General features: G+C 38.6%; 1 protein-coding gene across 2 annotated transcripts in view; it reads left to right on the forward strand.

Annotated features, from left to right (window-relative positions):
• Positions 1 to 21420, forward strand: part of stim2b (stromal interaction molecule 2b) — a 108919-nt gene that overhangs the window by 72346 nt on the left and 15153 nt on the right. For both annotated transcript variants that reach the window (XM_042341171.1, XM_042341175.1), the window contains exons 5-8: positions 12232 to 12343; positions 13970 to 14085; positions 16527 to 16704; positions 17309 to 17486. In XM_042341171.1, the coding sequence (XP_042197105.1) occupies positions 12232 to 12343; positions 13970 to 14085; positions 16527 to 16704; positions 17309 to 17486 (584 nt within the window). The remainder of the gene's footprint in view (positions 1 to 12231; positions 12344 to 13969; positions 14086 to 16526; positions 16705 to 17308; positions 17487 to 21420) is intronic.

Below are 21420 nucleotides of genomic sequence, written 5' to 3' on the forward strand. Positions count from 1 at the left end.
TCTTAATGGTCTATTCTCGGGCTCTACATTTGTGTGTCACAACCATTATCCCTGCTGAATAAACTGGAAATCCTCAGGTTCAGCACAGTAAATAACAATAGAATATTTTTTTGATCAGCGTCATGAATCAATTATGAATCACAATGGGATTAAAAAAACTCTAAATTTTTAGTTGGCCACAGATTTCACTTTTGTTTAAAAAAAATTGTCAATGTTCACAAGGATAGGTGGAAGAAAATGCCTGTAAAAAGTAACTATAGGTTATGAAATAATCCTGCATAATTTCTGACTTTTCAACCTATTAATGGCCGTTATTCAATATGGTGATACACTTTAGTTTCCATGTCTCTTGAGTGGCGCTGGACAGAATTACCTCTTTCAGAGAGGTTGGTATCTTACTCTGTTCACAGTTACATAGAATTAAATAGTGATACGGCATGGAAACAGGCCATTTCCCAACTGGCTCATGGCTGTGTTTACTCTACATGAGCTCCCACCTTCTATTCCCTTCGCCTGTACCCCTCTATTCCCATCTTCCTCACATATGCATTAAATTTTCTCTTAAATGCCTTAATACTATTTGCTTCAACCACAGCTTCCGGCAGTCAGTTCCACATTCTCACCCTCCTCTTGCATGAAGAAATCCATCCTAAATTTCCTGTTAGATCTATTACTTGCTATCGCGTAGTTACACCCTCTAGGTTTGGACTCACCAAGTTGAAGTAGGCTGTCAGCTTCCGCATTATAAGAATAAATAATAGTAATCCTTGCATTTGATATAAAATTATAAGAACCATTTCCTAGTCTTAAACAGCTATCTGTACCCTTCTTAATTGTAGATTATTAATAATAATAATAATACTAATCCTTGCAAAGTGCTTTTCACATCAGGCAGATATCCAAAGCGCTTCACAGGATTTATGTGAAGTGGAGAGACTGTGTATTTGTGGGCAAGCAGAACAAAGATAGACCAGAGAGTTTTTTTTTAAATGGACACATCTTTGGAGACGCATATTTCAGTTTGTTTTAAAGCACTGCAGGAGGAATGTGCTAATCTCAGAAAAAATGTTGCAATAAAAATTGAAGTTTGGTTTTAAATTTGCCCCCATTTTCCAGCCCGCTTATCATATATCATTTCTCTGCTTTGTCCCAATCCCCTTCGGTGTAGTACACGTGCCCTTGTTAGACAGTGTTTTCCATCATTTTTAGAAAACAATATGAATTATATTCTGTGCCAAAACAGCCTGCAGTATTTTTGATGATTCAATGATTTTCATTTATTCTGTAAAGTTGATAGTCACAAACAAAAACAGTCCTGTGACAAAATAGAGCAACCCTCTAACACTGGGGACTTGCCAAAATCTTCATTCTAGAGTGTGCACAATGAAACACAAAATGTAATTTTGTACAATTCAGTGATGCTGAGTATTAACTGCATTAGAAATGAAGGGAAAGAACATTTTGACAATACGATGTGATAACATTCAAAATATTGAAATTGCAGAGGGTAGCAGAAGTTCAAGTTGCCCTTTTTCTGTGCCTTTGTCCTTTATGCCCCTTTCTCTGTTTATTTTAAAGAAATAAATAAAGTAAAAGACATGACAGTGAAACAATACCATTTTTTACTTATAATAATGCTTGCATTTGGTATAGCACCCTATATCATTGAAATCCCTCAAAGTGTTTTCACAGAGTCTTTCTGTAAAGTGTATTGACTATGCATTTATACTTGAACACAGAAACCAATCTGTACACAGGAATGTTCCATAAATAGCCGTGTCCATTTTTTAAAATCTGGCCAGGACACCGGGAGAAACTTCCTTCTGTTTTCGAACAATGCCATTAGATCTTTAATGCCCATTGAAACAGATTAACATCTGATCTGTAGGACGGCACTTCTGTGAATGCAGTGTGCCCCCTGCACTGCAGTGTTAGCCTAGATAAATGAGCTTGTAACCCACAACTTTCTGACTCAACAACTCCCAATAACAATTTACATTTCGTACAGTTCATATCAGTAAGGATGTCTTACCTCGTGATATGCGGGACAGTGTTTGTTGAGCAGAGTCAGTGGCCGGGATGGTAGAGTTGAGGCGGTCTCAGAGAATAAGGCAAGGGTGTGGAGAAATTTGAATGTGAGTACGGGGCTCTCGAATTTGATCCACTGGGGTGATGGGGCACCAGTGAACCCCAGTGAGGATGGGGGTGGTAGGCTTATGGAGCCTGGTGTGGAAGAGGACAAGGGCTGCAGAGTTCTGGATCCTATGCAGCTTGAGTACGGAGGAACTGGAGAGTCCAGCAAGAAAGATTATGCAATAGTTATTTGTAATGAAGGCATGAATGAGGAACTGGTAACACTGGTGCGAGACATAGTGTCAGAAGTGGGTGATATTCCTGAAGTGAGGGAAAACCAAATGAGAGCCCCAGTGTAGGGCATAAAGGACAGTTAATGATTGAATAGGACATCAAGGTTCTGGTCAGACTCTGAGGTGAGTGTGCTTTCAACTGAACCAGGCTCATAGCTAAATATTGTTCTTTGCAATTCTTATAATAGAGCTTCCCATAGAGAATTTGCATCTAGGAACTGGTACTGGCTAATTCAGGAACGAACTAGCACGAGTATAAAATGTGCTTGCAGTGAGAGTTTGCTGGTATCAAGTTTGCATAGTTGTGGATTCGACTTGTTTCTTTATCCCCTACGCAGGAAAGAGATCCTGTGACTGGTGGTAAATTGCAAGAGGCAGGTGAAGAGGATGAAATAACGCAATAGAGCAAAACGCTTAGCTCTAAAGTGTTTTGGTTTCTCTCTAAAGACATTTGCAGCATCGAATGTATTTGGTGTAACTTTGCTTACATGTAGATATGTATGTGTGTGTTTGGGGGTGGGGTGGGGGGGGTGGTGTATGTGTGTGTAACTTTATACATTACTTCCGCATTGCTTAGTTTTTATCTGAAGCTGCAAATTATTCAGAGCAAGATTATTTAATTATTTTGCTGCAGTTCTTTGTAACAGAGTTGAGCCTTCCTGCTTGGCAGAAGGTATTTTGCCAATATCCCTAAAAGAAATTTGTAAAATAATTGGACCTAATGGGGTACCATGATTACGGTCAGCTGAATTGACAAAAACCTTCCAAACTCCTCAGAGTGCAATAAGCACTTGTGTGCCTTATTCACTCTGTCTCTGATATTCCTGATTACATTACTGAGGAGTTATATCTAGTGCATGACCCTATAGATGAAGTGAGGTTGGTATTAATCTTCAGTCACATAACTTGGTAATATAGTTGTCTGGATAAAGCCATACCAGCTCCACACGCAGAACCTGATGTACCACTTCTATTGACGCTTGGCACACAGAACTGCTGATCCAAGTGTAATGTTACTTGGCAAATTCGTCATCTGGTTAATTAGTTTGAAAATAACCCGTGGCTCTGATTAAATGCAGGATTAGGTGTTGGCCAAGGAAAACAAGTGCATAATTCAATTTGTTTGATCATTAACCCATGCACTATGTGAATCCATAATCTCTAGGTTGTTCTGAAATGTTAGATTTAGGAGTGTATTACACTACAGTAGAAAGCCTATTATCCGCACTAATTTGGGCTGGTCCCAGTGTGGAAAAGCAAACAGTGAGGATAATTGGGCAGCTTGCAAAATATTGGCTATGGTTCAACCAAAACATTTTGCCATCAAGATTTACTAGTTACTGTAGTACTACACTTTGCGAACCCTTTTCTCTCTCTGCCACTCTCTCCTGACTCTCTCTTCTCTCTAACTGTTAAATAATAACACAGTGTGTATGACCTGACAATGTAGCACACTCTGCCAGTCCTACATTTGAATGTCAGCCAAGATTATGAGCTCAATGTCCCGACATGGGGTTTGAATTCAGAACCTTCTGACCCAGAGAGGAGAATAACTGAGCCAGACTGACACCTTTCTTTCTTTTAGTTTTTATTTCTCTTTGTCAGTGTTTCTCTTGCACACAAAAACACATATTTTCATTCTCTCTCTCTGAGTAACCATAACATTTATTTGTCTCTTGATGACATTCTCTATCTTATAATTACAATCTATATTTATGTAGTGTCTTTCGCATCAGGAGGTCATCTCAAAGTGCTTCGCACAGCCGAGCTTGTGGCGGATGGGGGAGGGTAGGTGTTGAGGGATGGGGGTGGTGGGGGAAGGTAGCTGAAAATATAATAAAAGACAGTCATAAGGTAGGTGTTGAAAATGGGAAGAGAGGGGCAGGTTAGAGGAACTTCTGTGTGGTGTTCCAAAGAGCGGGGTCAGAATGGCTGAAAGCTCACCCACAAACAGAAAGACAGATTGGATGGGGAACATGAAACTGGACAATGTTTGCTGCGTGGAGGGGTCACAGGAGGTTGAAGAGGAATAATTGGAATAATCAGTCTGGAAGTATTGAAGGCAGGATGAGGGTTGTTCTCAGCTGTCTGGAGGAAAAGATAATGCTGTTGGCGGGCTATTGCAGAGGTAAGGAAAAGAGCTGAGCCAGAGTCTGGATGTAGAAATTGAAGAAAAGTTGGGGGCTGAACAAGACACTGAGGTTCTGCACCGGCTCCATGAGGTGGAGTAAGCATCCATGCCGGCAGACTGACTGCGATGGAACAGTGTCTGAAGTGAGAACAACTGACAGAAGCCAAGCAGGAGAACCTCAGACTTGACGGCATTGAGCTTAGAACTCATCCAGGACTTGATGTCTGACAGGCAATCAGTTAGCTTGTCCCAAGGAGGATAGGCACGAGTTGGTCAGAATATCACAATGATAAACCAATGATTGAATGTACTCATGGAAATGAACAGTTATTAGGAGCAATTGCTTGTTCAAATGATTCCTATTTAAAATTCATACTGATCCAAGCAAATCAAACCCCGGGTCTATTGCACTGCAGTTTGATACTTGTTCCTACTCCTTTTGCTTCAGGGTGATTCAGAGTGAAGCCCAAAAAGTGAATGAGTGAAACTTAAATGGTTTACGCTTGTCCTTTATTTCAAGGCACTTCTCAAAGAGGTGACGCAGTTTACTCCTGTGATTTTATGTGTGTTGTGTGGTTTCCAGCTATCTATTGTTTGAATCTTTGCTTTCCATTGTTCCACTTTCTCAACTATTAGGCCTCCCCTTTGAGGAATTTTTCAGGGAATGGCTGGGTGCAGTCTAGAGCCACTCCACCTGGTTTAACTCGGGCAGATACTTTTACCCAATTTGGAGATCAGTCTGATAGCCTCTTGACCATTCAGGTTGCTTGACGTTATGCTCCAAATTAGCACCAAACCCATTTTAAAGGCCCACCGTGGGGCATTAACCTAAATGGAGTAATTCCTGACTGGTCATAGCATATGGACTTTTCCCACAAAACAACTTTCTCCCCTCTCACATCCTCTTTTGAAAAGCTTTTTATTCCTTTTTCACTTGTACTGGAGTGTGATTCCCTAGGTGGCCAGTTGCCCTCTGGTATTTCACCCAAATGACTACTCTCTATGGCTGAGGGTTAACAAAGATTATCAAGTAGGATCATACAGTTTTACAACATAGAGGAAGGCTATTCGTCCCATTGTGTATGTGCTGACCTTTAGAAAGACCAATCCATAAAAGTCCTATTTACCTGTGTTTATCACATACCTCTAGAAATTATTCTGTATAATTCCCTCTTGAAAGCTATAACATCGTGACTAGAGGGATCTGAAAGAGAATTTAGGAAAAACTGCTTTGCACAAAGTGAGAAATTGGAACTCTTTGCCCAAATGGTGGTTGAAGCAGATAGTATATATGCATTTAAGAGGAAGCAAGATATACACATGAAGGAGAAAGGAATGGAGTATAAACACCTGCTTAGTCTTTTATTTTACCATTTTTTGCTGTTTCTCCTCAGTGTATTGCCAAGCTAAATGCAGCTAAACAATTTATGTTTAAATTAAATGTCCAGGCAGGGCGAAACCTTGGGCAAGTTTCCTTACTCTACACGCCTAATAATAATCCCTCCAAAACCAAAAAAACAATAATAAATTGGTCATTTTCAATCTACGACTGTTTGTGGGACATTGCTGTGCGCAATTGGCTGCCGCGTTCGCCCACAAATATACAGTCAATTCACTTTACAGTATGTTCTGTGAAGCGCTTTGGGACGTCCTCCCGACGTGAAAAGCGCTATATCAAAATGCAATGATTATCAAAAAAAAATATCAAAATGCAAGGATTATTATGAATACAGTAATTGTGATGCTCTTTGACTGAGCATTTAAATAGATCTTTTTAAAAGTGTAGTAAGTTGTCATTAATCTGTATGTTTAAAATGTGTAAACTGATGTGTGTGGTCTTGTAACTTTGTGGTTAGAGCATTTGCCTCTGAAACGAGAGTACCTGGGTTGGATTCCTAGGCAGGGCGAAACGTTAGGCAAGTTTCCTTACTCCATATGCCTCTGTAAGTAGGAAACAGGTTGATTAGTCAATTGGTGGATTGCTTTTCTGGAGGTAATACTCCTGTCAAAAAATGAATCAATAAAAATAATAATTTGGTCACTCAATACAGGACTGTTTGTGGGACACTGCTGTATGCAATTGGTTGCCATGTTTCACCCACAAAATATACAGTCAATTCACTTTACAGTATATTCTGTGAAATGCTTTGAGACGTCTCGACGACGTGATGAGGCGCTATATCAAATGCAAAGGTTATTATCATTATTTAAAACACATTAAATTACAATACAAATTACATTTGTATAGCGCCTTTCACATCAGGAGGACGTCCCAAGGCTAAACATGGTTCATTGCAAATGCATGCCAAAAAAGCAAATATAATAACTTTTTAAGTTCTCCGAACTTGTTTAGATGTGATAAACTGGCTGATGAAACAGCCTCTTATACTGATTTTGTCAGAGGTGGGACCTACAAAACAAATTATTCCTCTGACGGCAGTAAACATTAAAGGAAATGCTCTTGGTACACCTCCACAGAAACGTCCAGGGAGATTCCCATATCTGATTCCCTCGTCTACTCTAATGTCTTGTCCCTCAGTCTCATTATTGGATATCTTCTCCCCACCCTATACGCACGCACATTCATTTCTCAATGCACTGAATTTACTGGTAATTTATAGAGTAGGTCAGGGAATGAAGTCTGGACCAGTTCAGTTTAAACTGGCCAGATGCCAGGACTCCCGACTCAGTTATCATGTGCTGAGCAGGGTCCAGAGCAGATTTGCATCTCAACAGTATGATTGGGGATTCCTAATGCAGCTGCCTTGGGATTGCTTGCTGGATCTAACGCTCAATCTGGTTTAATTATAATGCCACTAATTCAAATGGGTCTAAATGCTGAACTGCCATCAGAGGATTAGGATTGATTAAAAATCAAGTTTAAGGTTTTAAAAAGTATTAAAAATTCTTTGCAGATTTAAAGAAAAATGCATTCAATTTTCCCTAATTTTAAGTAAACTCTTGGATAATATTGTTTAAAAAAATAGTTGTTGTGTATCATGAGGTACTAGACATTGGCTTCAGGAACCTTGTTTCTGAATTGACGTTGCAGCCTTTTTCTCTCATCCCCTGATGGTTGTGCAATATAAAACATTGGGTTCCATTTATCATATACTTCAAAGGAGGAAGTAATGATAAGAATACCACTCTCATGGGTGGATCCAGCATTTCACTGAGAGGTGATCTGATCGGCACCATTTACTACTGCAGCAAAATGTTAAATTATTAATAAAAAGTTAAAACATTTTAAAATTGTCAAAAAAGAGAGTGAAATGTTAAAATAATATCTATTTCAAGTCTTAAAAATGTAAGGTATAGATACATATACACAAAGTATTTACTGAACGTGTTCACAGCAGATTGACAGTGAGAAGAAAAATAACCTACCTGGGTGTTTTCTAATCAATGTATCTACAACTTGATCAATATCTATATTCAAATAATATTTCCCATATATTTGAATTTCTTATCCAGATATCGATCTGTTATGATGCTGGTATCCTCATGCTGGCACTATTAGTCAGTGAGAATATTTAAAAATTAAACTAAAAAATCCCTCTGTGCCTCTCTGTATCCATTAGGGCCTCTGACTGCCCTTGTCACTCCCTGACAGAGACAGATGGAGGCTCTGATGGATAAAGCAATTTTTAAAATTTAAATAAGAAAAATGCTAAAGGTGAGGCCTTTATTGCTATGCTTCCATTTAAACATGATAGTCTTGGGAGGGTGGGAGGAAACTCGGGTGGAGTATAAACACTTGCACGGACTAATTGGGCCACATGGTCTGTTTCCGTGCTGTACAATCTATGTAAATGTTACTGAAAAACTAATTACATTCCCAGTTTCTTAACAGCCTCAAAAATGCTAGGATTTGTGTTGCTAACAAAGTGGTCTCTTAAACTTTTTGGGTGGATCCAGACTTTAGCGAAGACCGATTAAGTTGATTAACAACATCAGACAGTATTCAACTGTACATTTTGCATTGATTTGGCAGAGTATCAATCCAATATTAGAATTTCTTATGTTCCTATTGCTGTCCAAGTGTAGTAGAACGATCATGAAACAGAGGTTGGACTATACATGATTTGGTTGGTAGCACTCATTTCTGTGTCTAAAGATTGTGAGTTTGAGCCCCCACACCATCTTATAACTGTTTGTGAGATTTTAGAATAGCTTCGCTCCTGCACTTGCTAGCAAAACAACTGTCATTGCACTTTAAAACAGCATAGTACCGTGAAGCATTTTGACGTGAAAAGGTACTTTATTTGAATACAACCTTCCGACCTGCTTCCTCCCCACTCCACTACCCACCTCGCTCGGCTGGCTCTGACCTCTTGTATGTACTCTACCATCAGCGGCTATGCTTTCAGCCACTGTGCCCTAAACCTGTGGAACTCTCCCTCAATCCATCCTCCTTCCCTGTCTTCAGATCACACCTGAAGAACGTCCTCTTCAACCACGCCTACGGTCACCTCTAACCGATTTTGTGTCAAGCTCTGCCACGGTTAAGAGCTCTGAGACACTACCCTGTGGAAGGGAAATATTTAAATACGCGTTGTTGTCGTTGAGTTAATTGTGATGGAGCCTAATTCTTCCCTGACGTGGCATTAGATTAGGCCAACCTAATCTCTGAATTTCATCACTGGATCTTGTCTCATCATTGCTGCCAACAACAACTGCTGACTTCACCCATGTAACAACATTCACTTCATTATATTTTGTAAACTAGTTTAACAAGAAAAGTACTAGGTAAATCTACAAATGTAAATTGTTGCTGAGTTTAGCAACACAGATCTGCATCATTAATAATACTTATAGTAATTCTTGCATTTGTTATAGCATCTTTCAGGTCGGGAAATTATCTTAAAGTGCTTCACGAGATTTGTGTAAAATAACAGGATTTGCTCTATTTTGTGAGCAAATAGGCAACCGCATGGCACTTAGCAATTTTTCACAAACGGTCATGAAATGAATTAGCAATATTTTGCCTGTGAGATTGCTGGGAGAAACTCCCTTATCATTTCCAAGGAAGCCACAGGTTCATTTACATTCAACTGAACAGGCAGAAATGACCTTCATTTAACACCTCATCAAACGCAAGGCACTTCCAACAATGCAGCGTTTCTTATAGCACTGAACTGGCATGTCAGCCTAGACTGTGAGTTCTGACGGGCTTGAACATCATCTCTAATGTAATCTTAAAGATGGAGTTGCACATAACTGAAATCTACTTCATTAGTTGAGAGCTAATAAAAAGAGTAAGGCTAAAACAATAATAAAACAAATTCTGTAGTGCTCTTGTTATTTTATTTATAAATTCCGATAAAATACTGCAAAAGATTCGCAGTTATAAAGTGTGATGACATTTTTCTCAAAGCTAGATCTGCTGAGATATTGAATTTTATCGTTTGAAATTGTGAATGATAGCTTCATTAGCAATGGGAAAAGGTACGCGGTCTCTTCGTGTCATCAGCTTTTGCCAATGTGCTTTAAAACCAAAACAAGTGATTTCTTGCCTCTATGTCTATCTTGTAAGTGTAATGGGTACATATTCAGCGACTGGCGGACATGCTTCTACAGGAATTAGGCTCCATCTGCTGGTCAGTCTTTACACTGCAACCTAGGAACGTAAGAACACCTATGTTTAAAATGCTATAGGCCCATCTGTCCCACTATTTCCATTGAGCACAATAATAAGGTACTTAGTTGGTTATGAAACCTTATAACATCAGTGGTCAGTGTGCGTTTAACCTCCTGAGAAAAAGTTCTGCATTGTCTGATTCTAACATTTCTTTCATCAAGCTAAAGTAGAGAATATTCATTCATCCCCACACCTCCCCTATTCAATTCTGGGCAGCTGACCTCCAAACACTTCTCTTATCTCCCCCTAAACACACATGCCACACACCACTCATACAGCCCAGGAACTATTAGGCCCTATTGTTTATTTTTGTTGACCCCATCTCCAATCTCATTCCAAAATAGATATTTATTTACTCAATTCCTTATTGAATAATAAGGATAGTTGGCAGCTTCAATAATCTTTTGTGGGAATCCACTCCATCATGGGAATTTTATATTAAAAAAAATCTTTTGGCATGTTTGGCCATTGTTAATTTTCAGCCTATTACTTTTAATTCTACACTTGCAGTCAGTCAGATAGCTTGCTTCTGTCTATGTCAATTATGCTTGTTGGTAGTTTGAAGTCCGGACCTGCATCATTATCACATTTGTACTATTGTCAACAGTTTATAAACCTTTATCAAAACTTGTTTTTAAATTTACATAAAAGGTCAATGTTTGCTAGCATCTGAAAATTGTTTGAATTTTATGCATTTTATAGAGTGAATTGTTTTGATCAGATATTTAATAATAATAATCCTTGCATTTGATATAGTGCCTCATCGTGTCTTCGAGGTACTTCACAGAATATACTGTAAAGTGAATTGACTGTATATTTTTTATGGGTGAAATGTGGCAGCCAATTGCGCACAGCAGTGTCACACAAACAGAGACCAATTTATTATTATTTTTTTGGAAGGAATTATTACCCCTGGAAAAGCGATCCGCTAATCTACTAACAACCTACTTATTGCTAGGTAAACTGAGGCGTGTGGAGTAAGGAAACTTGCCCAACATTTCGCCCTGCCAGGAATCGAACCCAGGTCTCTCGTTTGCGAGGCGAGTGCTCTAACCACTGAGCTACAGGACTCCATGTTTAATAATAAAAAATGGCAAAATTCTTAAATATTTGGCAAAAATGCTAAATATTGTAGTATGGCAAAAAAGCAGGGTGGCTGTCTTGGTGAAGATTGTGAATATGAAACCGAATGGAGACAAGAGGAAGAAACATATCCTCATTACCCTCAGAAAAAAATATTGTGAGAGAGACAAGAGCATAATTTTTGGCAGGTTATGCAGAACTCAATCACTGCATCGAGATGTAGATGAAAGTGGACAGAAGCAGACTGTTTTCGGACCTGAGAAATCCACTCTACTGTAATCCATTTAGAAATTTAGACTAAAATGTTGCCCATCCACTTTTACTTTACAACTGTTGATTGACATCTACATTCTAGTACCTTCGCCTGGGTAAATGCATCTGATCTGTGCTGGTAGAAATAAATGGGAATGATGGCTGGAAAACATGGAAGAGTGGGAATGCTCAAGGGAATTCAGCCCTTCTTGTCTGTGTTCTACAAGTCTATGCACATGCAGTGATGGAATATTATTCAAATATTGCTTACAAATTGCTAGAGAAAATTAATCTCTTGCTCCTGTATTTGGTGCAGGCTAAAACTACTAGGTTTGGTGATGGAGATGAGAATGTCCAAACTCATGCCAGAGCCTATACTCTCTCTATAATATCAAAGATGAGCTCAAAAATCCTATGCAAAATTATTATTATAGCGGAGGACGGACAATATACTCCTTGAGCCATTCGAGTAACTGTAGAGAGTCATAATTTATAACTGAGAACAATTTAACAATGGATTTATCGAATAAAAACTTATCCAAGTACAGGGAATTCTTATTAATTTGAGACTTTCATAAAGAAACTGGATAGATTCCCAGTTGGCCAGGAAACGGAGAAATACGAGTTTGACATTGATTAAAGTAAGATGCGATTGGGTCCAGAATATAGAGCTAACTGATGTGAATGGCTGAATAGCCTCTAGTTGTTTTGTTGCTATGGTACATTTTTTCATGAAGGTTTTCTCCTCTTGCCTGCAGTACACAACTGGACAGTAGACGAAACGGTGAACTGGTTAATCTACTTCGTAGAGCTGCCACAGTATGCCAAGAATTTCCAGGAAAGCAATATCCGAGGAGTTGGCTTGCCCAGGTTAGTGATAACAAATGGGTCACTTGTTGCCATTTCCTGCAAATTAATACTCTAAATGGCAATGTTCTTGAAGCTGAAAAAAATAACATGGAGTCATTTGCAGCAACCAGTTAATTCCACAAGATTATGCCAATGTTTATATGAAGAAAATCAATATATGACCGGTATTTTCTTTAGCACCTGATGTCTTTTTCATTGTGTCAGCCTGGATCAGTTGATAGAACTCTCACCTCTGAGTTAGAAGACTGTAGGTTGAAGCCACATTTACAGATTCAACATTTTTAGAGTCCTGTAGAGTATTGGTTAGAGCACTCGCCTCGCAAGTGAGAGGACCCAGGTTCAATTTCCAGGTGGGACGAAACCTTAAGCAAGTTTCCTTACTCCACACACCTGTTTATCGAGCAAGTAAGAACCCGGTTGTTGGTCGATTGTTGGATCGCTCAACAGGGGTAATAATCCCTTCCGCCCCAAAAAGCAAAAAAAATGGACTCACTTCACGTCTGTTTGTGGGACACTACTGTATGCAATTATCTGCTGCGTTTCGCCGACAAAATCCACTTTACAATATATTCTGTGAAGCGCTTTGAGATGTTTTAATAATAATATATTATTAATGACGTGATAAGGCAAGGGTTATTATATATTATATTACTTTGTACTCAATGGCCCTTGCATAAAACCCAGAATCTTGTTTGCCTTTTAATGACTTCTCTACCTGCAATCCCACTTTAACAATCTATGCATTTGTATCCCAAATCCCTCTGTTCCTCCACATCATTAAGAATCCTACCACCCACGGGATACTATAATTCCACTTCCTGTTTTTTNATCTCAAAATGGAGCACTTCACATTCTTCAGAAATGTGCAAACCTCTCAGTATCTCCCCATAGCTTCCTAAGCTCTTTGTTATTGTTAACAACATCTCCTAATTAAGTATCACTCGCTACGAAATTTGCCAATCTTGGCGATTTGAGCTTTTAATGGGGTCTGATAGAAGATGTCGTAAACACAATACGTAATGATCCGTAACAATAACTGAATATGTAGATATAGGAACCTGCTGTACTGCAGTCTGGTCTGACGTGAATCAGCTGACGTTTTCTAGGAATTCTATTATTTTTTAAAGGCAGTTTTTGATGTCGGGGGCTTAGATTACAAGTGCAGACAGAAAACCTTGCCATTCTTGATGTTTACAGCCAGGCAATTTAATTGAACTGATCAATGATCTCATTGCTGTGCTTATTCCCTTCATTCCTTGGCACCTCCCTACCTATCCGACCTGCTTACTCCCTACTCCACCACCCATCGTCTCCGCTTGGCTGGCTCCGGCCTCCTGCTTATCCGTCATTCCCTCCGCTCCACCATCGGCTTCTTGCTTTCAGCCACTACGTGCCAAAACTCTGGAACTCTCCCTCACTTCCTCCATCTTGCCCCCTCCCTCCCATTTTCAGATTATGCCTGAAGACCTTCCTCTTGACCGTGCTTATGGTCACCTCCTCCCGGCTTGTTGTCAGGCTCCGCCATTGTTAAGCGTTCTGAGATGCTGCCCCACGTGAAAATTCTTGTTGTCCTCTTTTTGCTGTTAAAACTGCTACATTCCTGAGCTATTTGTATCTGTCTTATAGGATAGCTGTGAATGAGATTTCTTTAATGATTTCAAATCTGAAAATCACCGATCGGAGTCACAGACAGAAGCTTCAACTGAAGGCATTGGATGCTGTGCTGTTTGGGCCTCCAACACGTTAGTATAAGCTTTGGCTGCTTGTTATTTCCAGCATAAAGTTCTTGCTTATAATTTTGCAATTAAGCATTTGGCTTCTTTGACATCTCTGGTTGGCAGTATGCTTAGATCCACGTTTGTTACCAGATACCTAAAATTTCTCATTATCTTAGCATTGAGGCCATTTAAGTTTTAAAATCATGCAGAATTTTGCAATATCCTCAAATTCAGCCTTAATTTTGAAGCTGCTTTTTCCACCGTTCTTGAAATGACCAGATTCAAAGTAAGACTGAATGTTTTCAAAATTCTGCACGATCTTAAATTTTGGTCATTAAAAAGAAAAAACAGCTCAGCGCAATGTTGTGGGATTAATCCTAGAATTTATATCTACAATTTGAAAAACACGGCAAGCTGTCTAGACTTTAGGTGTAACATCATAACATGACTCTTCTCTTCTATTCATCCCCAGCCCATAAGAAAATTAAAGACAGACTTTAAAATGATTACAAAAATCTTACATTTAATTTTAAGACAATAGTCTCAAGACTTCAGGCTGCAGATGCTGAACATCTATAGAACCGAGGTGCTTGCGAGAAAGTCTGGTTACCTGTGTAGGAGTTTTGCTGTCACCGCTCTTACCTTGATCACAATTTGATTATGACGCAAAAAGGCACCGTTCTGACTGTCAGGATAAGTGTTTAGCCATTAGGTGGCACTGTTGTAACACGGTTAATAATACTATTGCATTACTTGAACCCTTGTGAGTGAATATATCAGAGGTTTATATGAAGAAGACTCTTGAGTTAATTTGATCTCATCCTTTTAGAACACCAATCCTACTGTGTTCTCATTACAGTACTGATGTGTTTCTTAAACTAATTCAATGTCCAAGCCACAAACATCCTTTCCTCTCAGCATGTTCTAGATATTGGTTCCTCTGTAAATAATTATTTCCTGATGTCTGACCTAAAGGTTGCTAGAATCTGTGCCTTCTTATCTTGTACTTTGAATACCAAAGTATTGTCGTAGCTTACAAACTCTCTCATACTGAATCTTGTGCACCTCTGCAATTGTGCCATTAACACACAAGGCAACTTTCTATCTCCCTGGTTTGTTATAATTGTTTTTGCTATAATTGGTAACGATTTCAACTGATGGAACTATTCAGAAAATGCACAATACCGAGAAATGAAAACCAATAAACCTATAATTTGTACAAATGATGCTGTCGTTCGTGAGATTTCAGAAAGACCATAGTTTTATTGTTACGGCATATTCAAGTTACAATTATCATGTTATTTTCTGCAAAATGATTGAAAATCATTCCCATTTTACTTACTAAGTAAATTGTCAGGGCTGCACCCTCTCGTTCATATTCATAAAAGTAACGAGCTCCAGTAAAAATTGCTAGAAACTCAGACATTATTGAAGATGGATTTGTTTAAAACAATAAAACAGGATTATGCCTCATTACAGTTCTGTCAATGGGATGTGATGAATTGATTGTGCGTGTCTGATTCCTTACTGCTGTAAACAATAGAGATTAATAAATCTTTCTGTTTTGATCAGGATGGCATAAATCGCAAACCATAAATTGCAATGGTGCTAATTCTGCTACCACTATCTTTTCAGTTATAATTGGATCAACAGCAATTATTGGACCAAACTTTTCTGTTTATCTATAGCTAAACATTGCAGTCTGACGAGAAAATGCCAGTTGAATCACTAGCTAAGAGACACACTAATACATACTTTATGTTGCACCTAATTATGTGGCTCAAAAACTAATGTGTTTGAAAAGATCATAGAAATTTCAGCGCAGAAATTCTTTAACCAGTCATGCCTCGCTATGCTAGCTCCCACTGGAGCTATATACTCCCAATACAATTTTCCTGCTCTGCCTCCATACATTTTATATTTTGATGCTTCACTGTTTATCTAATTTCCTTTTAAATTATGTCACTGATTGGCTTCAGTACCTACTGGTGATGACGTGCTCAAAATGCTAATAAACCCTTAATATCACAAATTCTTTCTGTCAATTATCCTTCAATAAATGGGGCTCTATAATGTTTTACATGTAAATGTAGCTGCATAGCTAGGTGTCAGCTTAGCTCAGTTGGTAGCACTTTAGCCTTTTGAGTTAGAAGGCTGTGGGTTCAAGCCACGTGTTGTGACTGATGCTCGCTCAGATAAAATTGGTCACTCATTTCATAGCTGTTTGCAGAATGTTATTCCACTGAATACTGAATTTGTATTTTCTAAATAAATTAAATTTTGTATGACAGCAATGTTGTAAGCTGCTTCTCCATAATGCTTCCTGACAAATCCCTCAGGATGTTAGAAATTGCATGTAAATCTGTAGTAAGAGTTTGAACAGTGAATTCAAAAGCAGAAGAAACACAACAAAATTATATTTTAGCAAAAATATTCAACTTATGAAGTTGGAATTTACTTTACAGGTCCCCCTCACAACTGGTTGAAGGACTTTATTCTGACGGTTTCAATGGTAGTTGGAATTGGTGGCTGTTGGTTTGCATACAGGCAAAACAGGAACTCAAAAGAACATGTTACAAAGATGATGAAAGAGCTGGACAGTCTGCACACAGCAGAGGAAAGTCTCATGGAATTGCAAGAGAGGTAAGATCGAAAAGGATGGATCAACAAAATCCAAACCAACTTTTCAGGATTCCCTTATAAACTTAAAAATGCAATTCATTTGGTATATCAATTTTCTTTTTTTTGCCAAACACAAATGTTGACAAATACTACAATATTTAACTATTAGGCGCTATATCAAAATAAAAGATTATTATTTGTATTATTATAATGGATCTGTAGTTGCCCGATATAATTCTGACAACTTTTTTGAACATAGGATTCTTCTGGTGTATATTTTCAGAGGTGATTAACTCTCTCATAATGTCAATGCCTTGACTTTCTAAGTACCCAGCAATGCAGCCCATCTATTTCTGGACATTTGTTTTTTCTTTTAAAAATATCAATGAATTGCACCTTAATGTTGAATATCAATGTTATTCCAACCATTTGCCAAGCCTATTGTATGGCAGTGTCAAAGATTGTAACAAATGAGCAGAGCTGACTCTGCTTAGCTTGGCACAGGTTTGTGGCCTTGAATCACAACTAGAACGACTGTGGTGTGGACTACATTGAACTGAAATGCAATTTATCCATTGTAAAACAATTGCATGTTATGTTTTTTTGTGTGTTGGGTCTCACAAAGACTTCAAAAAGCTCAAGAAGAAAACAGAACTGTGGAGGTGGAGAAACAAAACCTAGAACAGAAAATGAAAACTGAAATAAATGATGCCAAACGAGAGGCACAGCGTCTGAGAGAGTTAAGAGAAGGATCAGAGACTGAGCTCAGCCGCTTGAAATATGCAGAACAGGAGCTTGTGCAGGTGAAAAAATCTCAATAAATAATGCTGTTAAGTATCAGATCTCACAATACTTCAAAACCACATGAGTTGAGCTGACTGAAAAGATTTGAATATATATGAGTTTATTTAGTAAAGGCAGTCAATAACTAATTAAGTCATAAAGAGATATGGATAAAGAAGGCTGTTTGACCTTTTTGATCTCAGCCTTTCAGAATACCCATCCTACCAGCAACAACCAGCAATTTCTTAAACAAGTCCACGATTCTGGCCTCAACAGCCCTTCCTGCTAACCCATCCAGTCATTAATTATCCATTAGATAAAGAAATACTCCTGTGTTTTTTTTCCAGAAACTGTCCTTTGCTACTCCTGTGCCTATTCTTCTGCTGTCTTTGGTATATTTGAAAGTATTGTTCTGAGTTTACTCTCTCAATTTGATATAAAAATCTTATATGCCTCTATAAAGTCCCCTCCGATATGATTCTTTTCAAAGCTGAAAAGCCCTCACTTGTTTAATCATTGCACCTAACTCATTGCTCGAACTTTGCACAGCCTCTAGGCCCTGGGCAGTGTCCTTTTGTCATGATTACTTGAACTGTACATAACATTGCAAGTGTGGCCTAATCCAAGCACTGCACAGCTCGAGAACAACTTCTGGGGATCTCAGCTCAACCGATTTGTCAATGTAGTCCTGCATTCTATTTGCCTTATTTCTTGCTGCTTCACACTATTTTGACATGGTGATTGATGAGTCAACTTACATCCTTAATTTATAACCCTTGGGTTTCTTTCATCTTCCCTCTTTGCAAGTTTTATCCCATCAGTGGAGGATGTGTGCCTCCTATTTTTCCTTCCTATATGTAGCTCTTTGCATTTATCTGTATTGAACCTCATTTGCCAGACATCAATCTATGTGCATGCCCCACTAAGCACTTTTTGTAATTTATTTGCTGTCTATTTTGATTCTACAGTTCTACCCAATTTTGTCACCTTCCACTGAGTCTGTGTATCCAGGTCACTAATGCATTATAAGGAAGAAAACGGTTCCCAGTATGGTGCTTTGAGGCACCTCAATTAATATGCCCACGCCCCCCTATTTTGACCTAGCTCCCCTAAAATCCCCGGGCTCATGGATCCCAAAGTCAATTTAGGTGTCACTTCCTTAAAAAGCCTATGAAGTTGGTCAACCACCCCTGGCTATCATTAGGCTTTTTATACAAGTAATCTTCCATTTCTAATGATTGACTCCATTTGTTCTTTATTTATGGAGGTCAGACTAATAATCTCTTCAAAGAAAAAATAAATAAATATTTGGTCACTCACTCCATGACAGTTCATGGGACACTGCTGTGTGCAATTGGCTGCTGCGTTTCGCCCACAAATTCACTTTACAGCATATTCTGTGAGCGCTTTGAGATGTTTCAACGATGTGATAAGGCATTATATCAACTGCAAGGATTATTATTTTTATTATTATAATGTATTTGTAGTTGCCAGATATGGTTCTGACACCTTTCTTGAATATAGGATGCTTTCTGGCAATATGAACCTAATCAGTGGTGATTAACTCTCTCATTGAACATATTCAAGACTGAGATAGTTATATTTCTTATTGCAAAAGGGATTAAGGGATATGGGGATAAGGCAAGGTTATGGTATTAGTTAGATTAGCAGATCAGCCATGATTGAATAGCGGGCAGGCTCGAAGGGCCGAATGGCCTACCGCCGCTCCTACATGTTATGTTATATGTTATAGTGCTTGTTTCGTGCTTTGCAAATCTCCTGCCTTGTCTTTCCAAGTACCCAGAGGTGCAGTTCATCTATCCCCAGGCATTTGTTGGTTTTCAGCCCAATGAGCCTATTAGCACATCAGTCCCATTTTGTCAAAATCCTGGAGTTCAAGTAATGTTTGCTGGATATTGGGCACAGATTATTGATGTAAAAACCTCAGGAAGTAGTTGTTCAATATGTGTGTTATCTCCTATTCATTCCGTTTTATTAGTCTTCCTTGACTATCCTCTTACTGCTGTAATATTGGAAGATATTTTTGGCTTTGTGTTATTATGCATGTGTTCCTCTTTCTAGTGCTCTCTTGGCTCCCGGAATCTCTCTCTTTGTTTTTACTTCTTTCTGATTGCCCTCACTCCATAAAAGCTTTGTAAGATTTCCTTTTTTGGGCTAAGATGCTTTGCCATGTAGTGTTTGAAATGGGTATCGTGTCTGTCAGCAAAAGTGGACCCTACGCTTAACAGTATATGTTTTAAAGCACTCTAAGACATTATGATGGAAACAGGTGCCTTAAAAATATATATTCTTTCTTCGAATGACATGTATGGTGCTTTGCTTTGCAAATGAGGTTATGTTAAAAGTTAACTTATGTTTACTCAGCGTTTAAAAGGGAAACTCAACTCTTTATAAAATAAAAATTCAGCAAACACCCAAACTACAAACTTATTATCTTCCAAAATAGGTAATATTTCAATAGAACTTTATTTTCAGGCAACATTGGCTGAATCAGATATCACCCAACGAGTCAGGCAGGTTACTGTTTACTTGGCAGAAAATAGACAATTTCTTTCCATCACTGAACTTTTCTGCTTTGCAAGAATATATACTATACTCAACAATTTGCTCGTGATTTGAATTTTTCACCTGGTGCTCTGAATTGTGCACTATTTCATAATGTTGCATCTACCCATTGCCCCCAGAGTGTAGACTCGCTTTGCTTACTATATGTTTGCACACTGACTTAATTCTGAACATGTTTTCCAGTAATAATAGTCCTAAATAGGACACATTATACAAAGTACGTATTGCAGCAGTATTTAGCAACCCAGCACTCTAGATAATGTAGGCCACTTGGGACCACTTTTACTGTGGAAGTAGGTTCACAATTAATTCTCCAGGCAGTGAAAAAGAAGGTAAAAATGTTGACACTCATAGATATAAATGACAAAGCTGTAAGGTGGCTTTTTCTGAAATGCCACTACATGCCGTTCTAAATTCAATACCGATCATAAGAGAAAGTCAGATGAAGAAGGCTCTTCAATCCATTCGCTTTCATCTTTCCAGAACACCAATTATGTTTCCCAATTACTTTGATTAAGCTGTTTCTTAAATGGGTCCAGTGACCTGTTTTTACCATTCTTCCTGGTAACCTGTTCCAGCCATTAATTACCCTTTGTATAAAAGAATACTTCCTGATGTTTGTCCTAAAACTACCATCCACAACCCCGAACTTGTGTGATCTTGTCTTATCAGTTTAGATTGTGTGACGGCCTGGTACATTGGTGGCACTCTCACCTCTGAGTCAGAAGGTTGTGGGTTCAAGCCCCACTTCAGGAATCACATAGTATAAGCTGACACTCTGGTGCAATGCTGAGGGTGTGCTGCATTGCTGGAGGTGCTATCCTGTATATGAGACATTAAACCAAGATCCAGTCAATCCTGTTCAGGTGGACATTAAAGATTCCATGGCACAATTCGGAAAAAGAAGGGAATTTCTCCCGGTGTCCAGGCCAACAAATTCCCCAAATAAAATTGATCACTCACTCCATGGCGGTTTGTGGGACATTGCTGTGCACAAAACTGGCTTCCACGTTTTGTTAGACAAAATACAGTCTATCCACTTTACAGTATATCCTGTGAAGCACTTTGAGACGTCTCAACGATGTGATAAGGCGCTATGTCAAATGCAAGGATTATTATTTATCTGAAGGTAACAGTTTGGTTTCTCGCTCTGTAAATCACACCTTATTCTTATGCGTCCCAGGTATGTGTCATGTTTTCTTCAGTCTCTGTGACACATAGCTGTGAAGAATTGATAATGCTGAAAGAGTAGACTCAATTATAAATCACTATCGGGAAAATAGGTCAATTGATCACTTTTCTCAGTGATGAGAGAGTTAATTCATGATCAGGTCGTCAAATGTAGATGATTTTAAATGGGAAGCTCTT

This window comes from Callorhinchus milii, unplaced genomic scaffold, assembly GCF_018977255.1.
Source record: "Callorhinchus milii isolate IMCB2004 unplaced genomic scaffold, IMCB_Cmil_1.0 Scaffold1, whole genome shotgun sequence".
Classification (NCBI taxonomy): Eukaryota; Metazoa; Chordata; class Chondrichthyes; order Chimaeriformes; family Callorhinchidae; genus Callorhinchus; species Callorhinchus milii.